At 38.2% G+C, this 24031-nt stretch overlaps 6 protein-coding genes, 1 long non-coding RNA gene and 1 pseudogene across 12 annotated transcripts; 3 read left to right on the top strand and 5 right to left on the bottom strand.

Annotated features, from left to right (window-relative positions):
• Positions 1–188: 188 nt before the first annotated feature.
• Positions 189–1101, top strand: LOC104709009 (uncharacterized). The gene is made up of 2 exons (XR_754900.2): positions 189–353; positions 1022–1101. It is a non-coding gene; the product is annotated as an uncharacterized LOC104709009 (long non-coding RNA).
• Positions 1102–1235: 134 nt separating this feature from the next.
• Positions 1236–3300, bottom strand: LOC104709008 (ferritin-1, chloroplastic). The gene is made up of 8 exons (XM_010425669.2): positions 2524–3300; positions 2346–2429; positions 2194–2254; positions 2014–2101; positions 1849–1910; positions 1707–1772; positions 1549–1612; positions 1236–1456 (listed from the first exon to the last, which is right to left on the bottom strand). Exons 1-8 carry the CDS (start codon positions 2826–2828, stop codon positions 1422–1424), a joined length of 765 nt encoding a protein of 254 aa, XP_010423971.1. The 5' UTR covers positions 2829–3300; the 3' UTR covers positions 1236–1421.
• Positions 3301–3793: 493 nt separating this feature from the next.
• On the top strand, positions 3794–5581 carry LOC104709010 (uncharacterized protein At5g01610-like). The gene is made up of 4 exons (XM_010425670.3): positions 3794–3936; positions 4015–4505; positions 4907–4961; positions 5046–5581. Exons 2-4 carry the CDS (start codon positions 4419–4421, stop codon positions 5414–5416), a joined length of 513 nt encoding a protein of 170 aa, XP_010423972.1. The 5' UTR covers positions 3794–3936; positions 4015–4418; the 3' UTR covers positions 5417–5581.
• An 870-nt stretch (positions 5582–6451) lies between these two features.
• On the top strand, positions 6452–9050 carry LOC104709011 (protein trichome birefringence-like 35). 2 transcript variants are annotated; one of them, XM_010425672.3, is made up of 6 exons: positions 6452–7169; positions 7287–7581; positions 7829–8000; positions 8101–8297; positions 8385–8537; positions 8623–9050. In XM_010425672.3, the coding sequence occupies exons 1-6, from the start codon at positions 6935–6937 to the stop codon at positions 8951–8953; spliced, it is 1383 nt and encodes a 460-aa protein (XP_010423974.1). In that variant the 5' UTR covers positions 6452–6934; the 3' UTR covers positions 8954–9050. The 2 variants fall into 2 exon arrangements, 1 of the variants encoding a protein (XP_010423974.1); XR_015563758.1 differs by having other exon boundaries at positions 6463–7169; positions 8101–8305.
• Positions 9051–9100: 50 nt separating this feature from the next.
• Positions 9101–15388, bottom strand: LOC104710001 (protein BREAST CANCER SUSCEPTIBILITY 2 homolog B-like). Of its 2 annotated transcripts, none has more exons than XM_087461476.1 (20): positions 15011–15388; positions 14738–14896; positions 14419–14580; positions 13178–14176; positions 12941–13065; positions 12699–12853; positions 12420–12542; positions 12158–12343; positions 11994–12075; positions 11840–11890; positions 11675–11756; positions 11453–11564; positions 11300–11371; positions 10807–11005; positions 10556–10738; positions 10128–10270; positions 9987–10049; positions 9692–9896; positions 9416–9589; positions 9101–9302 (listed from the first exon to the last, which is right to left on the bottom strand). In XM_087461476.1, exons 1-20 carry the CDS (start codon positions 15165–15167, stop codon positions 9237–9239), a joined length of 3498 nt encoding a protein of 1165 aa, XP_087317602.1. In that variant the 5' UTR covers positions 15168–15388; the 3' UTR covers positions 9101–9236. The 2 variants fall into 2 exon arrangements, with proteins under 2 accessions (XP_087317602.1, XP_087317604.1); XM_087461478.1 differs by having other exon boundaries at positions 14419–14572; positions 15011–15372.
• A 106-nt stretch (positions 15389–15494) lies between these two features.
• Positions 15495–16655, bottom strand: LOC104709012 (PRA1 family protein B5 pseudogene; annotated as a pseudogene). Its single transcript, XR_015563759.1, has one exon. The product of XR_015563759.1 is annotated as a PRA1 family protein B5 pseudogene (transcript).
• A 137-nt stretch (positions 16656–16792) lies between these two features.
• On the bottom strand, positions 16793–18545 carry LOC104709013 (uncharacterized). 2 transcript variants are annotated; one of them, XM_010425674.3, is made up of 4 exons: positions 18206–18398; positions 17447–17647; positions 17238–17327; positions 16793–17003 (listed from the first exon to the last, which is right to left on the bottom strand). In XM_010425674.3, the coding sequence occupies exons 1-3, from the start codon at positions 18314–18316 to the stop codon at positions 17271–17273; spliced, it is 369 nt and encodes a 122-aa protein (XP_010423976.1). In that variant the 5' UTR covers positions 18317–18398; the 3' UTR covers positions 16793–17003; positions 17238–17270. The 2 variants fall into 2 exon arrangements, with proteins under 2 accessions (XP_010423976.1, XP_010423977.1); XM_010425675.3 differs by lacking the exon at positions 17238–17327 and having other exon boundaries at positions 18206–18545.
• Positions 18546–18596: 51 nt separating this feature from the next.
• Positions 18597–23570, bottom strand: LOC104709015 (uncharacterized). Of its 2 annotated transcripts, none has more exons than XM_010425677.3 (11): positions 23327–23570; positions 22496–22614; positions 22075–22256; positions 21359–21934; positions 20874–20951; positions 20296–20635; positions 19793–19992; positions 19637–19713; positions 19421–19522; positions 19005–19194; positions 18597–18918 (listed from the first exon to the last, which is right to left on the bottom strand). In XM_010425677.3, the coding sequence occupies exons 2-11, from the start codon at positions 22611–22613 to the stop codon at positions 18829–18831; spliced, it is 1953 nt and encodes a 650-aa protein (XP_010423979.2). In that variant the 5' UTR covers position 22614; positions 23327–23570; the 3' UTR covers positions 18597–18828. The 2 variants fall into 2 exon arrangements, with proteins under 2 accessions (XP_010423979.2, XP_010423978.2); XM_010425676.3 differs by having other exon boundaries at positions 18999–19194; positions 23327–23557.
• Positions 23571–24031: the final 461 nt, after the last annotated feature.

Raw genomic sequence — 24031 nt, forward strand, 5'->3', positions numbered from 1 at the left:
ACTAAAATTAAAATTTGGACAAATAAATAACAATGTTCAGCTGGATGATCTGATCTAATGGGCTATTATTTTGGGCTACATGGAATTTTCTCACACGGTCTTTGTGGGCATATTTAGATATCATTAATGGGCTTCCGTTTGCGAGGCCTAATTATAACTTTGCGTATTCTACATAAACCGAACCGGTTAGGCGAGTACCGGGAATGCTAAGTGGTGGCGATGCTGGATAGGGCAGCTTGGCGACAAACTGGGAGAGGACTTGTGTTGTCCACTTCCGCCATAGCCACACTCGCCCCGAACTCCGAAGCTCAGTGTCGGTGATCCAATTTCTCGATGACTATCTCACAGTTATGGTCAGTTCTTATTTCCGTCCCTCTCAAATTAACTTGAACTCCAATTTTAAAGCTCTTGTGGTGTCGATTTCCAATTCTGTTTTCTGATATAAGAATAATTAGCTGGAATCTGAGAGCCCCTTTTTGTTGTTTAGGGATTCAAAAAAAATTCGTGCATTATGTAGAAGAAGATACTTGTTCGAATAGCGTATCTCTATAGATTAGATGCTGCTATTGCTCGGAATCATTTGACATTTCCTTTTGCTTTTTGATAAGACTGTGATGATATAATAGAATCTTTCAAAGCTTGCTTGGTTACCCTGAGAAGGACTTGTTCTATTTAAGATTGTTCTACATTACTTGAAGGAAACACCTGAACTTTTTTGTCATTATATAAATCAGATTCTCACTCTTTTACTTAGTGTTTTGAAGAACCTTGATGAAAAAAGACAAGTCAGATTCTCATTCTTTACTTAAGCCATGAAAGAAAGATTAGTGGTGTTTTCATACGTCATGAACTTTTCATAGATACCAATTGTACTACTTGGTCAGCTCTTTGTAGAACAGAGGAGGGTTCTTTGTTTGTTTGGTTGTAAAAGATTTTCCAGTGTTCAAGATGGAATCAAAGTTAAGAGCATCTCTGTTGCTTTGATGTGACCATGACCTTGTTCTTGTTTGCTTTTTCTCAGTTTTCCCAGTGACCAGCTTGTCGTTCTCGGTGGAAAGTGACATACTCTTCATGCTTCTTTTAATTGTTCTTCATTAACAGGTTCGTTATGCCTTCTCTTTCATGTTAAATTATTAATATGTGTTGTGTTTAATTAGATAGGTCTGCGTTCTTACTTCTTAAGAAGACTTCAGTTAGTTAGTCTTCTTCATTTGGTCATGTAGCTATTTAGAAAATAGTAAAACAAAAACTTCATTAATTTGGCTTAGGAAGTTATTACAAACACCAACTTAAACACAAAGCTTACTACTACAATCTTTATTAGTCCATAACTTCCAGTCTAAAAGCTTTTACAGAATCTTTGGGTTCTTCTGAGTAACCCCAACATTGGTCGTCTGAAAGTGAACTTATCGTGGTCCAGTCTAATTCAGAAGCATCTGGTCGAAATGCCAAACTCCTGCAGAACAAAAAGTATAAACCTTTGTTTCAACTTAATAATTTAAGTCTTAGAACACGATATCTATCAAATATAGGGGTTTAGATTTGTACCGTGGCCTTTGCCGACCATCCTTAGCTGAGTGATGTAGTCTGAGATCTTTTTGATTGCTTCAATCTAGAAAGAAATGCATAATTTCTCGAGTCAAAAACAAAACATTTTGGATTTTTCAAGTAAAAAGATCTGAACCAAGAAAAGAAAGAGCTTTTACCTGTTCTCCAAGAAATTCACTCTCAACAAAATCAGCTAGCTGGGGATCATTGTTCTCTGACGCCACCTGTTTTTGTTGGCCGAAAGTATATGTTAAGGTTAAGGTTAGGAGAATGACCAAATAGATAAGTTACGGAACTTACTCTGTGAACGTTTAGAAGCTTCTCATTAGTGAGTTTCTCGAGAGACAGAGCCAACTCCATTGCTGAAAAAAGATTAGTAAACTAATAAATATCTGCATCTATTTTTATTCTTTCAAAAAGAAGTAACGTTAATTAGGTGTGGATGTGTTTTGGCTGAAAGTATACCATATAATGCATCTCCTTTTTCAGCATGTTCGAATTCTGAGATAGGAGAGACGATCGGGTGAAGTTTCACTCTTCCTCCTCTTTGGTTCTGTATACATACACACAAACCAACATTAGAGAGATTAACTAGCTACTCTCTTTCTTCAACTTATAAAAGTTTGCTTAAGAAAAATAGAAAACCTGGTACTCCATAAACTTCTCAGCATGCCCTCTCTCTTCCTCACTTGATTCTTTGAAAAATCTGGTAAAGTATAAAACCAAGTGTTTAGCGTGGATGTATTAAAGTAGATATATAGATGGTTAAGATATAAAGGTAGAGAAGAGAATATTACTTGGCTAGTCCCTTAAGAGCAACGTTGTCTCTGTCGAAGTATGCGTACATGGAATGGTATACGTAGGAGACGTTGTATTCCACACTGTAACAATGGACCTCCGTTAGATCTATATTTATTTAACATTTTCGTGTTTTTTTTTGAACAGAAGGAAAAAAAAAAAAAAGAAGAAGCTTACTTGATTTGCTCATTAATGACTGCCTCGGAAGAGTCGGCATAGCCTTGTCGAGCGAAGGACACATGAGATGTGATGGGGATGGCCAGATCGGCTTTCTTGACCTCCTCGAACGGCTGGAAGACGACACCGGTCATAGGCATGTTGTTGGTGTCAACAGTAGCGGCGGAAACGACCGCAGCTCTGCCGGCGCCAGTTTTCATGGAGAATCCGAGAGAAACAGCCGGGGAAGCAGGGCCGTGAGGGAGTAGTGGCTTGGGAGAGAGAGCGGGCTTAGCCGTGAAAGAGGAGAGTGCTCTTGAGGCCATTGTTTTGGGAAATGTATAAGAGTGTTTTAGGAAAGGGGGAAGGGGTTACTAGGGTTGATGAGACGGCTGTGAGAATGGGTGTGTTTGTTGTGTTACTGTAAGGTGATGAATGATGAATGATGATAAGAAGAGGGTTTAAATAAGAGAGAAAAGGCGTGTGGTCACCGTTGGATTAGTATACACGTGGAGGGCAGAGATTAGGCCAGATGTAGGGGCGTGTGGCGGCCTCGTGCTCCATCCAATGGGATAGTGTGAACGTGAGTTTATTCGATCCACGTTACCATCTTCCAATATCAGCTTTTGTCTGTTTCTCTCTCTTTTTATCTTTCCGAATCTTTTTTTAACCCTAGTCTCGCGTTTCGACTATTCTCATTCCCTACTCGCCCTCCCCTATTTCTTCTCCCCAATAGAGATGATAACAAATACAATTTGTTGACTCCGGAAAATCTAAAAAAAAAAAAAAAAAAAAAAGAAGATAACGTTTACAACATAAGTTATACGTGTAAAAAAGTCTGTGACGCGTATTTTGACCACATAGGAAATTGGATAGAGTCGATTTTTGCATTTTGTTTCTGGTTGATAGATTTTAGATATTTTCAAAAACACGAAGCCTACTATCTAGAACATAAGATTGAATGGTCCAAACCCTTTTAATGAAAGGTTTTAGTATTTGTGTGGCCTTTAATGAACATACAACAAAGAGGGAGAGGGAAAACGAAACATCCGTGGCGTGGCGTGGCGTGGCTCTCGAAGTTTGTTTCAGATGGAGACGTAAAACTGATACAAACATTTACATAGATAAGAGTGGCGAGTAGCTTCGTGAAAGGGCGTGTGCTGTTTCAAAATGGTTACTTGTCTTTATCCGAGACAATTTACACGTCAGAATATGTACAATGTAGGGCCTCTCTTGTAAAATATCACGGCTCAAAGAAGAATAAATATCAAAGATTATTAAAAGCTTTAATAATGTTGGCCAAAACAAAAAATAGTAATTAAAGCTTTATATATAGTTGTTAAGGTGGGGGAGTTTAGGCTTTGGTTTTATTATCTTGGCTTGATTAAGAATAAGATCGACTCTGGAGTGGAATGCACAAAGAGGAAGTAGTAGGTAACCCCAATTTCACACATAAGACCGTCATCGATATTAATTGGATTATTAATTATCTTGTGCCATGTGGATGTTCAGGTTCCAGGGCTTGTGTTGTAAGTTTTACTTGTAACTAGGATATATCATCATAATTCCAGCATTCAATGACGGTCCCAAGGAGTAGTGATAGGCAAGTACATTTTTTGGATACAGAGATGCTTCGACAAATAATATAGTGTACAAACAACATACACGGGATACAAAATAATAGCTAACAATACACGTGTCATATGTTAATTGGCTTAAAAGAATAGTGCATAAATAAAAACATAACGAGAATCCAAACCAACGGTGCTTGCGAGTTTTTGGTTCCAAAAGTTCTTCCCGGGAGAAGAAAAGAAAGTCGTCGTTTGTTTTTCTTGTTCTAATTCTTCTTCTTCTTCTTCTTCTTCTTCTTCTTCTTCTTCTGGGGGGAGGGCCGTGTGATCTTGATTTGATAAAGAATGGATCAGATCTTCAACAAGGTTGGATCCTATTGGATAGGCCAGAAGGCCAATAAGCAGTTTGACTCCGTCGGTACCGATCTCAACGTACGTCTTCTTCTTCTTCCTCTGTTGCGATCCCTATCCACATATATATATATTCTCTCTACAATCTTATTCATCTCTGCTTGCTACCCTACCCGGCCTTATCCATTATATTGTTGTGTCTTTGTTCCGATAGAGTCGCATTTGTCGTCATTTTGGTATCCTAGAGTTTGAGGTCTTTTTATCGATACATCATGCCACGTAAGGAAGAACATCTACTACTATACAAACGATGATATCTTTGAAAAACTCATTCAAAAATTGCAAATGCTACAATCTGTATATCTTCTCACATCGTGATGTTTCTTCATGCTTGTTCTTGTCATTGCGATTATTACATACATTATTCATCAGTTAGACACGTTTCTTTTGTCTGAATGAATATTTCTCTATTAACATTCCAGTCGGTGTCAACGAGCATTGAAGGAGGAACAAAATGGTTGGTCAACAAAATCAAAGGTTTGCATGATCACTCTTGCGACGCACACAACAGCTTCTAATCTTTCAACATTTTTTGACATTCCAATTAATTTCATTCCCCAGGGAAAATGCAGAAGCCGTTGCCTGAGTTACTGAAAGAGTATGATCTACCCGTGGGAATCTTCCCGGAGGATGCCACAAACTATGAGTTCGATGAACAGAGCAAGAGACTAACTGTTATGATCCCAACCATCTGTGAAGTTGGGTACAAGGATTCATCAGTCTTGAAATTCGCCACAACGGTAACAGGACACCTTGAGAAAGGCAAGTTAGCAGAGGTGGAAGGAATCAAGACAAAAGTTATGATATGGGTTAAAGTGACAAGCATATCCGCAGATGCATCAAAGGTCTATTTCACTGCCGGAATGAAGAAGAGCCGGAACCGAGATGCTTACGAGGTTTTAAGAAATGGCGTCCGAGTCGATAAATTCTAGCCATCCTTTTGGTTATTATTATTTTACTCTTTCTATTTATCAATTCTTCCCAAAGTTTCAAGCTTTTTTTTATTCTTCTTTTTAACATTTTGGGAAGCCTACCTGATCGATTAAACCTTAATTCATGATTGTGAGGAAGAAAATATATATATGTCTTTCGGTTAACTTAGGAGGCCTAGAATCCTACTTTTGCCTCTTGCATCAATATACATTGTGATCCCATCTTTGCATTTCCAATTGTAAAAAAGAAATATGTACTATTATTATTTTGTTATTTGTCTCAGTTTGATTTGTTGTATTGTTTTCACTTTGTTTGATACTTAAAACTAGGGGTAGTAGTAATGTATGGTAAAAAAAAAACAAAGCATTTCGTTGAGTTGAGATGAGATGAGGGATTTTAAAAAGAGTCAATAGTGTAGATGTTTAGAAAGTTGTAGATATCTTACTATATTAATTAATTGGAAAGTACAAATATGAAATTAACATTAAAATGTGTAAAAAATTACATTTAATTGCTATTTAAAAATCTTAATTAAAATTAATTAATTAAATAAATATAATTAATTAATTGAAAAACGAAAATTGGGATACATAAAATAAAATAAATTGTAGAAAAGTAAAAAAAAAATCTATTAGAATCAAAACTAATTCGTACTTAAAAAAAAAAAAATATATATATATATATAACAACTAAGATTTTAAAAGTCTAATTGAATAAAATCTATATAACTACAAATTTTATCAAAAAACTTTTCCAGCACGAGTTAAAATATTTATCAAAAATCAAATTGAATAAAATATATAACAGTTCCGTTTAATTGACAAAGGTTTAAAAAATTTTATTCATTACATACAAATGTTTTATTGACAGGTTTCCAATAAACATTTTTAAAATACAAAAATTATAATATAAGCAAACCGATTTTTTAATCACAAACCTTTATAAATAACAAAATAAATTATTAAAAAATTTCATTAAAAAAAAGTTCAGTCTTATTATAGGAATGGACTAAAATGATTAAAGAGCAAAAATCTGAAACATGATTACTCTCTACTTTTTGGAAGAAGCTTTGTGTTGCTGCTGCATACATAAACATGAGAGAATGCTTCCCATTTTTTTTTTTGTTTTTTTTTTAATGAAAGAAAAAACGAAAGGAGCGGTAGCAAAGAAGAAATAATATAAAAGACAGCTCAGAGGTCGAAGGATTCAATTTCAATTGAATGAATACAGAGAGGAGAACTGGAGAAAGATAGGGATCTGGTAAATAACGTCAAAACCAGCCAATTGGGGCGGCTGCTAATTAAAAAAAAAATTAATAAAAAGCTTTTTGTGCTGAGAGAGAGAGAGAGAGAGAGAGAGAGAGAGAGAGAGAGAGAATCGTAACTCCTCCAAATACTTATTATACCAAGTCGCGAATCCAGAGCTTTGGAGAAGAAGAAGAAAGCAAGTTGATGATCTCTTAGTTACTCTCTGAGTTTAGTAGTTTCATCATCTCTCCTAAAAGAGAAAAGTGTCCGATGTCGCAGAGATGGAGCAGCAGAAAGAAGAGTCGGCTTCCACTAGCGGGTCTTCTCTTTATGCTCGTCGTCACCGTTATGATTCTCTTCAACGAGCGTACCATTCAGCAGATCCACTTCCACGCCGCCACGACCAGTCATTCTCAAAATCTCCGTCAAGCTTCTTCTTCTTCCACTTTCAATTTCGTCAAGCCTAATCTTCCTTCCAATAACAACAACTTGGGAGCTCCTCTTGGTAACTCTTCCTTCTTCTTCTTCTTCTTCTGATTTTGATTTCCAACTTAGTTCCTAGTTCCTCTGCTGCTTACAAATTGTGGTAACCATGATTCTGTGTGTTTTGAATTAAATGCAGAGGTTTTGGATAGATTCAGCAGATGCAACTCCACGAAAGAGTACAGTGGGAAGAACATCAGATTGGTTGACCCCTACGTTGAAGAAGAAGAAGACCTTTCTAATCAAGGACCAAAGGAGGAGGATCATTGTGATGTCTTCTCTGGGAAATGGGTCTTTGATAATTCATCCTACCCTTTGCACACCGAATCTGACTGCCCTTACATGTCTGACCAGTTGGCTTGTCAGAAGCACGGCAGGAAGGATTTGGATTATCAGCATTGGAGATGGCAACCTCATTCCTGCAACTTGAACAGGTTGGTCAAATCACTTTGCTCCTCCTTGTTTGAGTTTTTGCTGTTTTTGTAAGTCTATGTTTCTGTGGATTAGTGATTTTGATCAAATGAAGAATGGAGTGAAACATATCGAATACCTTGTTGTCAATTTGTATTGTTTGCAAAAATAAGTACAAGATATCGGAATTGATGATCCGGGTGCTAATTGTTTTGTGTGTGTTCTACACTGTGGTTTCATTCCACCAAACAAATTATCTATCTGTGGTAGATGGAATGTGACAGAAATGTGGGAGAAGCTGAGGGGAAAGAGATTGATGTTTGTTGGAGACTCATTAAACAGAGGCCAATGGATATCAATGGTTTGTCTGTTACAGTCTGTAATTCCACGTGACAAGCAGTCTATGTCTCCCAACGCTCACCTCACCATTTTCAGGGCTGAGGTAAATAATAATAATAAGCAAACACACACATTTCTTTTGCCTCTTTGTGCCGGGGGTTTTGGTGCCTTTGGTTACTTCTGGTTGGTGTATGTACTCGCAGGACTACAATGCCACGGTGGAATTTCTCTGGGCACCGTTGCTCGTGGAATCGAATTCTGATGACCCTGTAAATCACAGATTGGACGAACGGATTATACGACCTGATTCAGTTCTTAAGCATGCATCAAAGTGGCAACATGCTGATATCTTAATCTTCAACACCTACTTATGGTGGAGGCAAGACCCAGTCAAGATCAGGTAAGTAGGTAATATACACATCATTTTCTTTTATACGGGGAAGAAACAAAAATTTGGCTACTCATTGCATATTTTTTTGAACTAAAGATGGAGCAGCGAAGAAAAAGGGTCATGCGAGGAGGTGAAAGGAGCAGAGGGAATGGAGATGGCGATGAATGCTTGGGCTGATTGGATTGCTAACAATGTCGATCCAAAGAAAAAGCGGGTTTTCTTTGTCACAATGTCCCCTACGCATCAGTGGTAACAAAATTACTTATCCCATCAAAATGATTGATTGATTCTAGTCGTTTGTTCCGCATTAAAACGAGCTGATGGAACTGGTCAGGAGCCGAGAGTGGAGCCCGGGAAGCGAAGGAAACTGCTACGGGGAGAAGAAACCGATAGAGGAAGAGAGTTATTGGGGAAGTGGGTCAGACATTCAGACAATGAGGATGGTGAAGAGAGTTTTAGAGAGACTGGGACCAAAGGTTTCAGTTATAAACATCACTCAGTTGTCTGAGTATCGTAAAGATGGTCATCCATCGGTGTACCGGAAATTCTGGGAACCTCTAACCAAAGACCGGTTGGATAATCCGGCATCGTATTCAGATTGTACCCATTGGTGTGTACCTGGAGTTCCTGATGTCTGGAATCAATTGCTTTACCATTTTTTGTGAAAATTTAAATGAATGAAACCTTTTTTGTCATCATTTCATTTATGTTTGATGTGACTTTTTTTCAATATATAAAAAAAAAAACAAAAATTTGATCAAATAACCGATCCTAATTTTTGACTACACCTGATTGATACTAGGACTACCGACTACGTAAAGAAGATTTGTTTATTTATACCAAAATTATGTCGCATAGTGGTTATAATATATACATCCAGCAATCAGCAAGGTTAGACAACTTAGGACTTAATAACAAAATTTAAGAAGATAGATGTATAATTCACCTTCAGCATGATGGTGATTTACAAGCACCGATTATAAATAGGACTCTTTGCCGAAGTTCATGGATGACCTGAAATAGAGCAAAACAAGATGGTTTAAATTAATAATATACGCAAACCCAAAAAATAATCTAATCTTTTTAAACAGAACAATTATAGAAAGAGGAAATTGAAGAGAACGCACGGAGTTGGAAGAAGAGAGCTTAGCCCATTTTTGGATATGGGCACTGCTAGTTCTGAGGTGAGACGAGTATGCAGCTTCTGCGTTTATGAAGTAGACTGAGTTCTCTGTTGCCTCACCAACCCACATTTCGTTTTTCGCATCTTTTGCTCTTTTTATTAGATTGCAGAATCCAACCTGCCACAAGTTGAGACCCACAAACATTTTTCAAAAATTAAAATTGTTTTGGTGCCTCTCTCTCCGTGTAAAACTAGACAAGATTAAAATTTGTCCATATACCACGGATCCAACCAAATTTTGGCTGATGTGGGGAACCGAGATATCATCCATGGCTGGGGTGCTGAAGCTTATAGCAAGAAGGCTGTTTGAGATTTCCCCTGAATGTTGGGTGGATCCATCTGTCACAAACACCCACTGCTTCTTTTGTTGAACATCCGTGTATGCATCTCCAACATACACAACGTACGCAGCGATATCAAATTCACTGAAGGACATAATCAGAGTTGTTAGGGTATAAATTAGCAAAGTAAGTGTGATCAAGAGTGTTTATCAAAAGCTTGGATTGAGAATAAACCTTGAAAAAGGAATTTCACCAAGATTTGACAAAGATATTGGTTTACGTGGGTTGAAAAAGGGCCTGAAACACAGGGAATTAAACACATTAATGAGATAGAATCCAGTGTTTCTACGAAAGAGAGTCCACGAAACAACTTACTGAAAACTTTCAGAAGCTTTTGGAGACAAAGGTTGCCATCTTGAGCTTGACCCTCTGGCATGTAAGTAAAGTGTTTCTGAATCTGAGTTCATTGGTACTAGCCCTTTCATTATGTATATTTTTCCCTCTGTCAGCTCGGTTCTCTGTCACAGCAGTAGTAGACAATAATAATAAACTGTTTTATGAATCTCTACAAGAAAAAGGTTGCTCAAGCTAATCGATGACGCTTATAATTCAACAGTACACTGATGGTAACTATTTTCTGATATGAACATCAGTCCACAGAAATTCCATTAAGCTTATATTTAGAACTCACTGTTCCATCTAAGCTCATATGGACAAGGTTCGTGTAAAAATATGAGCCATTTGACGAAGTGCCTTCTTTTAAATTGTGCATGAAAAATTCAGATTTAGGCATTTGAATATACCTGTTTCTCTGTAGGATTCCAGATTGTTACTATGCCTTCTTTTGGATTGTGCTCACCTTCATAACTTAAGCTCGTCAGTCCAACAAGCCTAATCCTCATGAACGGGGTGACATTTCTTTCACCTAAGCCCGCATCTTCCAGAGCTTTTGCTACTGATTTTTCCATCTTCATTTGCTTTGCTGCCTGAGGTTCAGAGTGAAGCAGTTAATTAGTGTAATTGATTTATGAAGAAAACGCAATTAATATTCTACCTCGTATTTTGCTTTATATGTAGTGAAAGATGTCAACTGCTCCGGGCTCATTTCTGCCATTAGGATTTCAGGTTCAGCAGCTGTCTCTAACAGCTTATAGACCTTGGCTCCTTCTTCGCTGTCAGTGTCGTTCTGGCTGTTAAATCCATTGATTCCTCTCTGGTACTCACACATAAGACCTTCAACAACAGCTGAGCGCCTAAAGGAAACAGGAAACAGGAAAAAAGGAAGGTGAGAATGAGAATAAACCATGAGGAGCTGCAATCTTTGGGTCGGTTGTTGGGTCGGTTGTTGGCGTATTTCCTATTATATACGAATAAACCAAAGCCCCTTAGAAACATAATATTGTTGTATGTAACAAACTGTTCTAGCTTTGATGAGTTAATCATGACACTTCTTAGACAAGAGATGCATATGCCAAATTGATCACATAAATGTTACTAAAGATTGCTCTCTACAGTTGTGATGGAAATTCGGCAACTAAGAAACTTGCCTCTGATTATGCAGCTGGATAATTTTGCTTTCCATTCTCTCTGATCGAACTATTGACTTCTTTTCACCTAATCTGTATGTATCAAGAATATATAAGTCATAGAAAAAGCATAGAGGAGACCAAGTTGCATTAACAAGCACACATTATACTGACTTTTCCTTGTATAGTATGGGGTATATTCGTGTGATTCCAGCTAGCGTTTTAGGCACAGGACCCCCATTGCACTTGATACAGTTGAAAGCTAGAGGGACACCAATTTCTTTACCTTGAAGAAGAGATCAAGAGGCAATCAATATAAAGAAACAAAATATGAAAGCACAAAACCACTATGAAATAAGCAACTCAAAGGATGTAGTGAGGTTTAAAGCTACTTACAGAATCCTAGTCGGTCTGCCCAGTGAGCTCTGTATGTCCCATTAATATTCAACAACAAACAGATTGTACTTGAAGTTACTGCCTGAAAGTTAGGTTATATGAAACTATGAAGAAACCAACATAGGAAGGTTTCAAAAAATCTTATAAACTCAATGTCTAAGAAACCTCAAGAGGTGATGTTGGGGTAGCCCAGCCAGAAAGTCCTGCCCCGAGGATCTTCAGATAATAGATAAGAACGTAAGCATGCTGTAAGTCAGTGATCTAACCAAATAAATGTTTTGTAAAACAAAAATTTAAACCTTGCAAGAAAATAACTTACTCGAAGCTTCTGCCCAACAAACAATTTTCCAGCATTCAGCTGCTTTGTTAGCACCACATCCAGAGCAGCATTAATCGAGTACCTGTGATTTTAAATTAAAAAAATCTTAGGAAGGAGACAAGAAAACAGGTAACAAAACAACACTAGCAATTTCATTTTCATACCACCCATCAGTGAGTTCTACTTTCACATTGCTGCAACTATCAGAACCATGTGTTTCCTGAGAATCATTGTTGGTCTTTGGATTGATAGCTGATATGCATAGCACCACCATTGAAGAAGCTGGAGCATCACCACTCAGGATCCTCTTGATTGCAGAGCAATGACCATGATTGACCTCTCTCTCATATCTATGTTGGTAGATTTACCATGTTAGACTTTGCACGAGCTTAAATAACAACGAAATGTATCGTGAGACTGGAAAACCTGTATTTTAGTTCCTCCAGAACATTGGTGACTGTCAGAAATTTTCCTCTGCATTTTGCTGGGTAGTATATCTCGTAGCATGCAAGCTTCCAGACTATCCACCTGTAGTGATTAGTGACCCACCTAGTGCATATATAGTGATAGATAGTTAGTTACTAGATACAGAATTATCTAATAAAGTGAGAATCACAAAAGTTAGTTAAACGGTCACAGACATTTTTTGACATAATAACAGATAACATAGGTAACTTGAAACATTACAAGAGACAGAGAAATTACTTTCTCGATGCATGTTGTAAGGAAGCACCAGACTCAGACAACATTTGAAGAAAAGTTTCAGCTCCAACCATGTTTGAGGAAGACTCATCACGGAATACATATTTATCTGCATTACTTGATTTGATCCTCCTGACATGGTCTGGCACATAATCCATCTAAATCCACATCATAAGTGTGTTTGAATTAATAAAATTAAAAGGGATATACAACTCAGGAACACGTGAAAGGGACAAAAGATTTACCTTGGTCGTAGCTGTTGGACGCATTCCAAAATAATCCTTTATATATACTCTTGGAAACCTTTCTGGATATCTTGTCGAAAGCACCTTTTTGGAACTAAGTGTATCAGAAGATACGACAGATAAACCTGAAAATAGACAGGACACAAAAAAATTATAAATCTGAGAGCCAGTCAAATAACTTAACATAACATTTGTTAAATAAAAAGAAAATCATATACATATTCCTGAATATTTTACCACTTGAAGCATGCAGATCATTTTTCTTTAAAGGAGTTTTAAAGGAGGAAATCCTTGGCCTTTTAAAAGGAGAAACGGAGACTGTCTTTCCCAGCCTTTTCTTTTGGGTACTGTCTTGTTTATTGTTTGCATAAGCTATACCGCGATTTGTTATATCGACAAGTGGCTGGTCGGCTGGCCTTCCAAACTGCTTAGCTCTTCGATTGAAACCGTTTTCCTTGGAATTGTTCACAGCCATATCTGATGATAAAGGCCTGTTATTTGATAGTCCATGTGTAGCAAGTTTGGTGATATTCAGAGCACAGTCTGCCTCATCAACAGCCGCATCAAATTTCTTGATCAAATTACCCCCTAAAGGTAGGTTCTCCAATTTCACTGATCTAAACTGCTTTGAAGATGACCGAAGAGGAGATACAAAACTGTTTGACGTATGTTTGTTGCTTGTTTTTTCTTCATGAGCAGTATAAACTGTATTGGCGCTTCCACTGTTTATAGCAATATCACCTAACTTTTCATCTTTCTGTGGTGTAACAAATTGATCACCTGCTGCCGCTACATCATCAAAGAAAGCCCCTAATTCAGGATCCCCAAGAAGATTTCTGGCACGATTCAATGCCTCAGCTGACACTGACAATGATTTTCCATCAGCAGTCTGAAACTTTGTTGGAGCAACCTTTAAAGATGGATTTAGGATTTCAGACATCTTCCCTGAAACATGATCCTCAAATTTTCCTGGAGTTCTGGAATGATCGTGAACCGCTAGAGCATCAAATTCCTCATGCGTTTTTAATCCAGACCACTCATGTTGGTGGTGGGAAGAAGACGACTGGTTCACGTGCGTAAATTCATTCAAATCATCTTCGTCTAGTCCTAGCAATGCCTTGGCTCTTGCCAAACCGGCAGAAGATACATTAACCTTCTTGTTAGAAGCTGTCTGGAAAAATGAGTTGGGAGCACCAAACCCACTCTCCCTGGGAAGAACGTTGGCTGCACAATCAACTGTAAAGTCATTGTTAGTAGTCATTCCCTTTAAAAGCAACATGGTTTTGTTGATTAATTGTTCACTATCAGGTGATAACAACCGAACTAAAAAAAGCAGTGTTCAGCTTGGAGATCACAAACCACAAAGAATTAAACCGGAAGTTGAATAGAATAGCACAACAACAAAAAGTTGAAAGATATAAATGTGCAGTCAAGCGTACTGGAAACAGGAATTTAGAGAAGAGGAGATAAAAACACACCTGAGTCATTCATCTTATCACCCCCAAGAATGGACAAAGCTTTGGCAATTGAAGATTCTTTCAGTGGGACAGATTTGCCTAAAGCCGTCGTGAACATAGGCAAAGTTCCAGGTGTATCCACTGCTCGCATTTGGGGATTTGAACTATAAGTGTTCTGCAAATCTAAAGAACAGGGAACATTCAAGAGGAATGTCTACAAACATTATGTGATAACTGAAGAAAATTAAGAAACAACCTGAATGAATCACATCCAAAAACATTAATCGAACAACAGATGTGCTTTATTGAAAAAGGGGCGTTATGAAGGAATCGAGTGGACCTGAATAGGAGGAGGCAACATTGTCATCTGCTAAAAGGGATTTGGCTCTAGCAATCGAAGACTCTTTTAGAGGTACAGACTTCCCCAGCCCAGTCCTGAACATTGGGATTTCGCAAGGCATGCCCATGGATTCTTCCCGTTCTATAAGCTTCGAGCATCCTTTGGGAGCATCCAAAAACATCACAGTTTTTAATCTCCGCGCCCTATCCTTATCTTTATATATAACCCACAAATATTATTAAAAAAAAAAAACAAAAAAAAATGTTGAATCACCTTGAAGCAAGAGATCGGGCATGGAAGGTAGGGGAGCTGAGGAGTCGAGCGCCTGATTTGGAGTAGAATCATCGGAGTCGGACTGAAGAATCCGGCCAGCGACTTCCCACCGGAAACCATCGCCGCTGGAATCGGGAAATAACTGCCACGTCGACATATCTTCAGTTCTAGGGTTTCGAACTTTTCCTCGATTCGTTTGTTATTCTATCTGATTCTGTCGATTCCAAGAACATCACTTCCTGATTTCTTCAGTATTTCCTCTATCTACCGCACGCCGACGCCATGAGAGGATGATGAGTGCTGAAATTTATTCTTTTTCTAATTTTATTTTTTTTTTTTTTCCCCCAAAAAAAATGAAAATTAAGATCTGAGAGAGGCGGGAAAGTTGAAAATTATATGGGCCGAAAATAATAATACATGTATCAGTCGCGTCGTTTTAACTTTGGGCTTTTATTTTAACAATTGCTTCTACTTGGCCCAAGTATTTCAAAAGATCGATCTGTTCTGTTGAATGAAATTTAAAAATTACATGGCAACAACAATGGCGAAAAAGATTCACAGAGAAAATTTACATTGACAACAATCTATCTCCCTCCACCGTCAAGTAAATTTCTAAACAAGATAAAAAAAAATCCCAGATTCTGAGAACGGTAGCTTATTATTTATTATATGGGGGAAGGGGCTGAGGAGGCGGCGGAGGAGGTCGTGGGGACACCGATGAACGAGAGGAATCCCGCGGCGGCAGGATCTTGCTCGTCGAGGAAGAGATCATCGGGAGCTCTAAACGCCCCGTGGACACAGACTGTTGCTATTCCGATCATGAGAGCTGATATCAGTACAGATCCAACGCTGGTGAAGAAGATCACGGCGATCGTTGAGAGGATCAGGCCGCCGAGAGTTTCGTATTCGGAGAATGATCGTCCGAAGAGGATAAGAGGACGATCCGCTGGACGGAAGAGGTAGAGGAAGAGCCAAGAAGCGGCGAGGCATACGAGGAGGACTAGAGAGAATGGGTGGGCGAGAAGAGAGAATCCGAGGATCAGAGCGACGATGCAGACGTAATTCACCCTGAAATAAGAAGAGTTCTTCCGGAATCGCGTCGCGGCGTCGGCGAGAGATTTAGGCTTGGTAAAGGCGGATCGATCGAGGAGCTCTGACCACGGACGGCTACGAGATAGACTACCACGAACCGTTTCGGTTACGCCGTTGACGAAGGCACGGACGGCTGGAGGCTGCGACTCCACCACAGCGGTAACGATCGGTGGCTGAGTTGTGGTGGCCGTTGCGGTGGTGGGAACCGGGAGCACATGGGGATCTGTGGACACCATTCTATTTTCGAGATGAAGAGATCCAAGACCAGGAATGGGACACGATCGATTTGAAGATGGAGACGTTTTTTCCACCTATTCAACGCTCGCCTAGTGTTGTGTATTTATAGGTTTACAGTTACGCGTATTTCAACTTTGATTTTCTATTTGCTTCATCTGATAGATGATCCATTTTTAAATTAAAGTGACCATTTGCTGTATTTAATTTTTAGTTTACACATTATTCTAATGTAGTTCTTCTTAATTACTTAAGCTAAGTGCATTTGACCATTAATGTTCCAGTGATAGGAAGTTTCCTTAATAAATGTTAAACAATGCCGTCATAGTACAAGTAGAAGAGGGTTACCGATAACACAGTAGTGTTACACTTCCGACCTTAATTGACTTATGATGATCTAACCAACGGTAGAAATGATAAACTTCTTAAACCATTTTTCACTCTAATACTACAAAATAGCATCATAAAACATAACTGTTATTTCTTAATGCAACTCCACCAAACGTTAAGACATGTTTACAACGAGAAATAGTTCAAGAGTTACTTGATCGATGAGAGTAGATTCATAGAAGCAATAAAATACGTTCATACATTGCAAGGCAATCACATTTATCTCTCACCTGCCACGGAATTAGAGAGTGCCCCCGTTCCAACCAAAGAAGGATCCCTGCAAGAAGAACCAGAAGAGAAAAGAAATGTGTGATTTGATATATCAGGTAGGTCATAAGGCATAAACACTCTAGATGAGATGATGCCCGTTAGAGAACAGATTTAGATAAGTAGAACCTCGTATATAACTCAAAACAAACAATAGTGTGGGTGTAAAGATTGGTTTAGAATTGTGGAAACAGTTTCTGCAATTGATCTAATTGTTTATAGGTCTGTCTTATGATGAACTTACACACAAAAGATGTAATTGTTCCCTATTCGTGACCTAGTAGTGCTGGTGTAAAGCGTGTAAACACTGTGCATATTCTTGACTTTGATGGGCCTAGAGAGACAACGAACAATGAAAATGAGACATGGACGACGGAACTCATCACATGACATTTTGATTATGTTATGTTACTCCACCAAACAAAACAAGTTTTCAGGGAAAGAATTGCTTGCCTTGGTGTCATAAAACTTGAGGAAGAATCGAGACTTGGGCACTGATAGCTTAGTCTCGAGAATGGCGGAAACAGCAGCGCTTAGCTTCTTGTTCACATCAGCATTAAGGCCACCGATAGAGACTAATTCACCATAAGCTGCAGGATCCTCGGTCCCACCAAATGCCATAGGCACTGAGCCTTTCAACACAATCATCACATACTGCAAATTACAACAACAACAACAACAACAACAAAATAGTGCAGTCAGATAATGATCTTAAAAAAAAAAGAACACAGCAGGAGAAAAAGATTTAAACATCACTAATATAAACCAAGCAATCTTCAACGCAGACCAATATTTTTGTTTCTCTTTTGAAAACACAACTTGAGCAATGAGAATTACAAGGGGTCAGCAATAGCCTAGAGACATTGTGGTAAAAAAATACAAAAAAACAACCCCCACATCCAATTTTGCAATCGATTTGGCCGAACAAGACTGTTACATACGAAAAGAACATCACGACTGTACATTACAACCAAGTCAAGAAAAGTGAACGACTGATAAAATAGAAGGTTACAATGGGCACAGATCATAAACTTAAATTACTTAGGGTTTCATTATATGACGAAAAAAACAATCGAAGAATGAGATCAACTCGCACACAAGGATAATCACACGAGAAAATAAAGGATGAAACACACAATTTTGAACAACGATGGAGCAGAAGGAAACGAATTTTAAAAAGTTAAAATCGAGAGAGAGAAAAAGAGAGATTACATTCTCAGGCTTGCCGATGATTTTGGCGACGGTGGAGGAAGCTTCCGAGAGGATGGAAGATGTATCGACACCGTCGAGGTTAACGTTCGTTGAGAGGTTGAGGCACGGCATCTTCTTCTTCTTCTTCTCTATCACTCGATGCCAATTTTTTTTTTAGTAAAGCGGATAAAGAAGTGTAAGACCACTCTTGAATTTCCCGTTTTATCCTTGAGGTTGAAACCCTTTTTAATTATTCGCTTCGGCCCAAGTCCATCGTTGCTTCCTCGTATCGTATTTTCACTATTTCGTACGTGAGACTGTTTTAAACGCTTTTTTTTTTTTTGTGATACGTTGCGTTTGTGCTCTCTTCTTTGAGTTGACTCAGTTGAGAGGAATCTTAATATGACTACGGTTTAAAAATTGGCTGCCAATTGAACCCGAACGAACCAAATTGGTTACCAAGACAAGATGTTTTTTTCCCTACAGAAGCAAATCTATTTTTCCATTTTGCTTCTACTTAGCTAAGTAAACTATTTCCCAAAACGTAGTGCTCCTAACCCTTAACGGCATATGAATGGCTCTCCGTCTCTCATGAGTTCATCATGTCTTACAGCCACCAATGAAAATAGCTTCAAAGTTTTCATTTACAAAGCCACTGCGGATAGATAGCAACGCCTACCAATCGAGGAACAAGGCACGTTTTTCCATCCTTCACCTTCCTTGAAACACTCCACCTGTAAACACACACATGATCAAGGTTAAACGGTCTGTCTGATTATGCTAACTGTTGTTTAAAGTTCAGAACTAATCGTACTCGTACAGTGTCTAATATGTCTTCTCCTTCCCCTTTGTATCCTCCGATGACATATATTGAGTCTTTAACCACTGCAACTGCTGAATATCCTCTTAACTCCTTCATCGGTTCTCCAGTGATCCATGTCCCTCTCCTTGGATCATAGACCTCAACACTTGATACCATAGTCTCACTATCATACCCACCAATCGCATATCTGCAAAAGTGCAGATGTAGAAGACAACCTTAAACATCTTAACCAACATTTCTTTGTTAATTTGTTGTCAACGTAAACACTACATAAAAACGAAAAACAAAATTCACGTCTAAACAGAAACATACAAATGATATTATTCTAGTTAGTAAGTGAGTAAATGTTGTAGGGTGCTTTGTTAAATTGTTCTATCATTCAAAGAAGAAAAGAATGGTGAGAAGAAGCTTACAGTTTTTCCTTCAGAACAACAAGAGAATGGCAGCCTCTTCTTGACTTCATCGATGCAATATTCATCCACGAGTGCTCTCTAGGATCAAACCTTTCAGCTGTGCTGTTTGAGAGAGAGAGAGAGTTCCAATAATCTCTTTCTTGTTAGCTTCATATTTCAGTGTCAAGATTGGGAAAGAACTCAAAAAAGCATAAATGAAGTATTTAATGTTCTTACTTCAGGTACTCAGTGCCATCAAAACCACCAACAGCATAAATTGAACCGTTATGCTCCACAGATGCAACTGCAAATCTCTGAGATCACAGAACAATGTTAAGCCAGAGAATAGAACAATGATCACCATACGTCACGCGAATTGAGAAGAACATCTACCTCCTTTGCCATTGACCTTGTTATGATCCATTTCCCAATATCTGGGTCAAGCATCTCAACATCTGAAAAACTTTGCGTTCCATTCCCGCCTCCAATTGCAAATATTTTTCCATCCAAAGTGGCTCCACCTAAACTTCCTTTTCGCTCATTTAAGGAGGGGTACAAGCTCCATTGGCCATCAGTCTGGTTATATGATTCAACTTCAACCAAAAAAAAAAAAGGAAGAGGCAAAACATATATCAAAGGTCAGGTTTAAATATTGGTTAGATAGAAATAGAAGCGAAAATACACACAGCTGAAGTGAAGTGCATGAAATCGATACACCTCACTTCACCGTAATTTGCTGAAAGCCACAGTAGTATGATTTGGCTAACCAATTTCTGTTTTGGATGTTTGTTAAGAAAATCTGAAAGGTTTATAGATGAGCCTTATACAGGCTCTAATGCACTAAATAATTAACACATTTTGAGAGAAAAAAAAGATAAAGAAAAGAGAGGGCATACCTGTGTTGGTCCAGCCACGGCCACCATCATCACCTCCAAAGACGTAGATTTTATCATCCAATTTTGCCACTGAAGCATTTGAACGGATACAACTCGTTGAACTATGAGCCTTTACAACATTCCTGGATGGAAAGTATGAAACCACTGATGACAACCATGTTTCAGAATCTTTATCGAATCCGCCCAACAGAAGAATTGCCTCCGTTGGATCTAAGTTTGAATCATCAGGTGAATGGATCTCCCTTTCACTATCACCAGCTTTGGTGATTAAAGAACCTGATATAGACTCCAGCATGCTGCACCGCTCTCTCAATCTATGAATTTCCTTGTGTGCTTCGTCCTGAAATACCAAAAATCGAAAAGTCATGTCATGGTTTCTTCACCACGAAATTTTGAGCTTATGGGTTCCAAAAACAAGAGGTATCGAAATGAACATCTAACTGAAAATGACAGAATTTATTTCTACTGAAACGGAGACTTTTCACACGTCAAAGCCTGATTATAGTGCACAGACTATGATAGCTCAGTGGGAAATCACTGATGTCACAAAATGCAAATAACAGTAAACAAAATCTTACCAGCTTCTCTTCCAAGTAACACATCTTGGTTGAATTTTCCAGCCCGTATGCCCAGAGTTCCTTCACCTCATGCATCAACTGCAAAATGCAATATGATCCCATTAAATTTTATACGCCCTAGATACATGATAAGTCTCAGTCAACTATATATCATCAATAAGAAGTAGTTTTTGGAACAGATGCTATCTTAGAGCAGTTTCTTCTTAACAATTCCTTCAAAATGATAGCTAATACAGACAGTTCTACACAGTTAATAAATGACAGCTCAGATGGTTATAAGTAGAAAGCAGGAACAGACGTGACAGTTGCCTAAAACTTGTATATTATGGCTGAGAGAACTGGGAGTTCTCCTGAATTAATGTCTATGATTCCCGTTATCCGCTGAGAATAAATATAGGAGAAGTGTTGCTCTTAACAGATTTACACATAGACTTGTATAGGAAGTAAGTCTTCAGGTATTATAACTGGAGACCTAGTGAACGTACCTGGCTAATTGTATGTGGAAGAAGAGATGAGACAAGAGAACTGCCATCACTTTTCCCTTCTGAATATGTTTCCTCTTCAAGTGTATCTCTGTCTTCCAAGTTCTTGCAGGTGGGAATGTTGGCTCGTTCAACAGTTTTCATAAGACTATTCTCGCCATGCCCAATGGCGAGACCTTTCAGTTTCTCAAGAACAAATTCCTTATCAATTCGTTTGGGGTCGTGTACGTCTGGATGATTCTCAGAGAAACCAGGATGGGAAGCCGCAGCTGAGAAGTCAGATTCCATGACAGAACTGAGTGGCACTTCCAAGCTATCCACTGGTTCATTCTCCGAAGGCTTAATCTCATCACTGTTCTCTTTCTTTTCAATCAAGTGAAAGATCTGTCTTGTGTTTGATGTATTCATGGGTGGTTTAGGTTTCACCGCAAAAGAAGTTAGCAGACATATCAGCTTACTAGCCTGAAAATGATCGAGCTCGAACCAAAAATGGTGAGGACTGTAGTAATTATCTGCAATTGCAGGTTTAAATTTTTTCTCGGAAAGTGGTTCACACTGTAACCTCATACTGATTTGAACCTGCGAAACCATTAAAGACCATTATTCATATACTGGTTATGGAAAAGGTCGGCAGGGGATATGCCTACTGAAAACCATACGTGATCCAATATATCATAGAAAAACATAGTCATGAAACTGATGAAATCTCCCTCTGGTACCTGTGCCGGATATGAAGTTCTGTCAGAACCATCAGAGGTCCAGCCATAAGGGTCAATATTCAGCTGACCAGGACCAGCAGCGTCAAAAATGCCATGAAGTGTACGATCAGAATAGTTGAAAAGAAACAATGGTAAACCTATATCAATCTTCTGCACGTATGAAATGTGGTTGTAGGGTAAACCTGTCAAAACCATCAGCGGATTCAGGAAGCATGTACATAAAAGTAGAAACAGCACGGCTAACAAGCTAACAACATCCAGCAACGTGAAAAACTGAATAACCAGAGACATAAAATGAAAAGCTGTACAGTAAAGCCGAATCATAGATACAAACATTGCCGGAAATAAAAAGATAAAGGGCATCAGCATACAACAGTGAACAAACAGCTATATTGAGCAGAAGCTTAAGAAGAAGACTCACCAAAGAGCTGTTTCGACATACATTCTTTGATGGTATTCTTAGTGCAGCCAAATACAACACCACCTAGTTGACTTTTCGTCAGGTTTCTGAAGGAAACTTTCCCCCTCCGTTGAACCATGCTGGGTAAAAGATTAGAATGTCAATAATTCACAGAGTAAAACAAATCCAGTACTTGCAATGAACTGAAACGGGTCTATTGAGCCAACATTGTAATGAAGCATGTAATCAAGAGAGACAAAGTCACAACAACGCAAGAGAAGGGAGGAAAAACTGCAAACACATGGTATGCAAGTATATAAATAGAATGAAACAGGCAGCTTAAGGAGCCATTGATGTAAAATTACAGAATCACATAAGAAGTTTCCATGATGGTGACATTCAAAACACAAGACAAAACAATGTATACAACTAGAGTCAGCTGTAGCGAAGAAGCCACCACGGAACTTAAACACACACACACACACACACAAAACCCCAATCAGCTGGAAATTCTAAAACAAAAGCGCAGAGTTTTTTATTTGTCAAATCCAGTAAAACAAACAATCCAACACAAGGAAATTGACAACATTGCTCGAGAAATCAACAACAAGCTAAGAACCATGCGACGAGATAGATACTAGGCGAGAGGTGCGTGAGTGAAAATGTTTCAAAGGAAATCAAAAATCCGACGTGCCGGACTAAAACACCCGCTTCGACATCGTTATCGGAAAAGATTAAAAAAAAAAAACCTAGAGGGGGAAGCCATAGACAAGTACTGGAAACCTAAATGCAGGAGAATCTCCGAAAGCAAAACTGGGAATATATGAGCTTAATCAAGAAAGAATATCGAACCTGGTGAGTCAGAGAGGTGATGAGAGAAGTCCGACGAACAGAGAGAGAGGTGATGAGTTAGGAAATGGAAAGACGGTGACAAGCCCAGAGCGACGGAACGGAACTCTCTGACCACCTTTCTTTACCTAAGCGACACCAATTTTTGAGCTTTCTTTACTCCAAATTTTAAATATACCTTTCTTTTTTTTTTTTTTTTTTCTTCTTCAAAATGTTTTTTTTTTTTAACATACTAAATTAAGTTTTCAGTTTTCAGCAATATATTTTGAATTTTTTAGTCAAGTCCTTTCCAATTTTTGAAAAATAGTAAAATATTAATAATGAAAAATGATTGCCAGCTACTTGAAGTATACGCCAACACATTACTACACATACAAACAATATAAATAACATATTAACTACGTGAACTATTGTCATAACATAAAGACATCCATAAACAAACATATGTAATGTGTACAACACCATAAATATTAAATTTTGGCCAGAATACGGCGTTGACCAGGGTTAACCGGCGTTGATCAGGATTGACCGGCGTTGACTAGTGTTGACCAGAAAAAATATTCAAAATTTTTTTTCCTAAAAATAACAATTTTTTTGTTTTCATATATTTTTTATAAAAACAAAATATAACAACAAAAAAATATAAGAAAATTATGTACAAAAAAAATCAAAAATTTTATGACAAACAAAATTTGTTAATACAGAAAA

This window comes from Camelina sativa, chromosome 8, assembly GCF_030686135.1.
Source record: "Camelina sativa cultivar CO46 ecotype springtype chromosome 8, ASM3068613v1".
Classification (NCBI taxonomy): domain Eukaryota; kingdom Viridiplantae; phylum Streptophyta; class Magnoliopsida; order Brassicales; family Brassicaceae; genus Camelina; species Camelina sativa.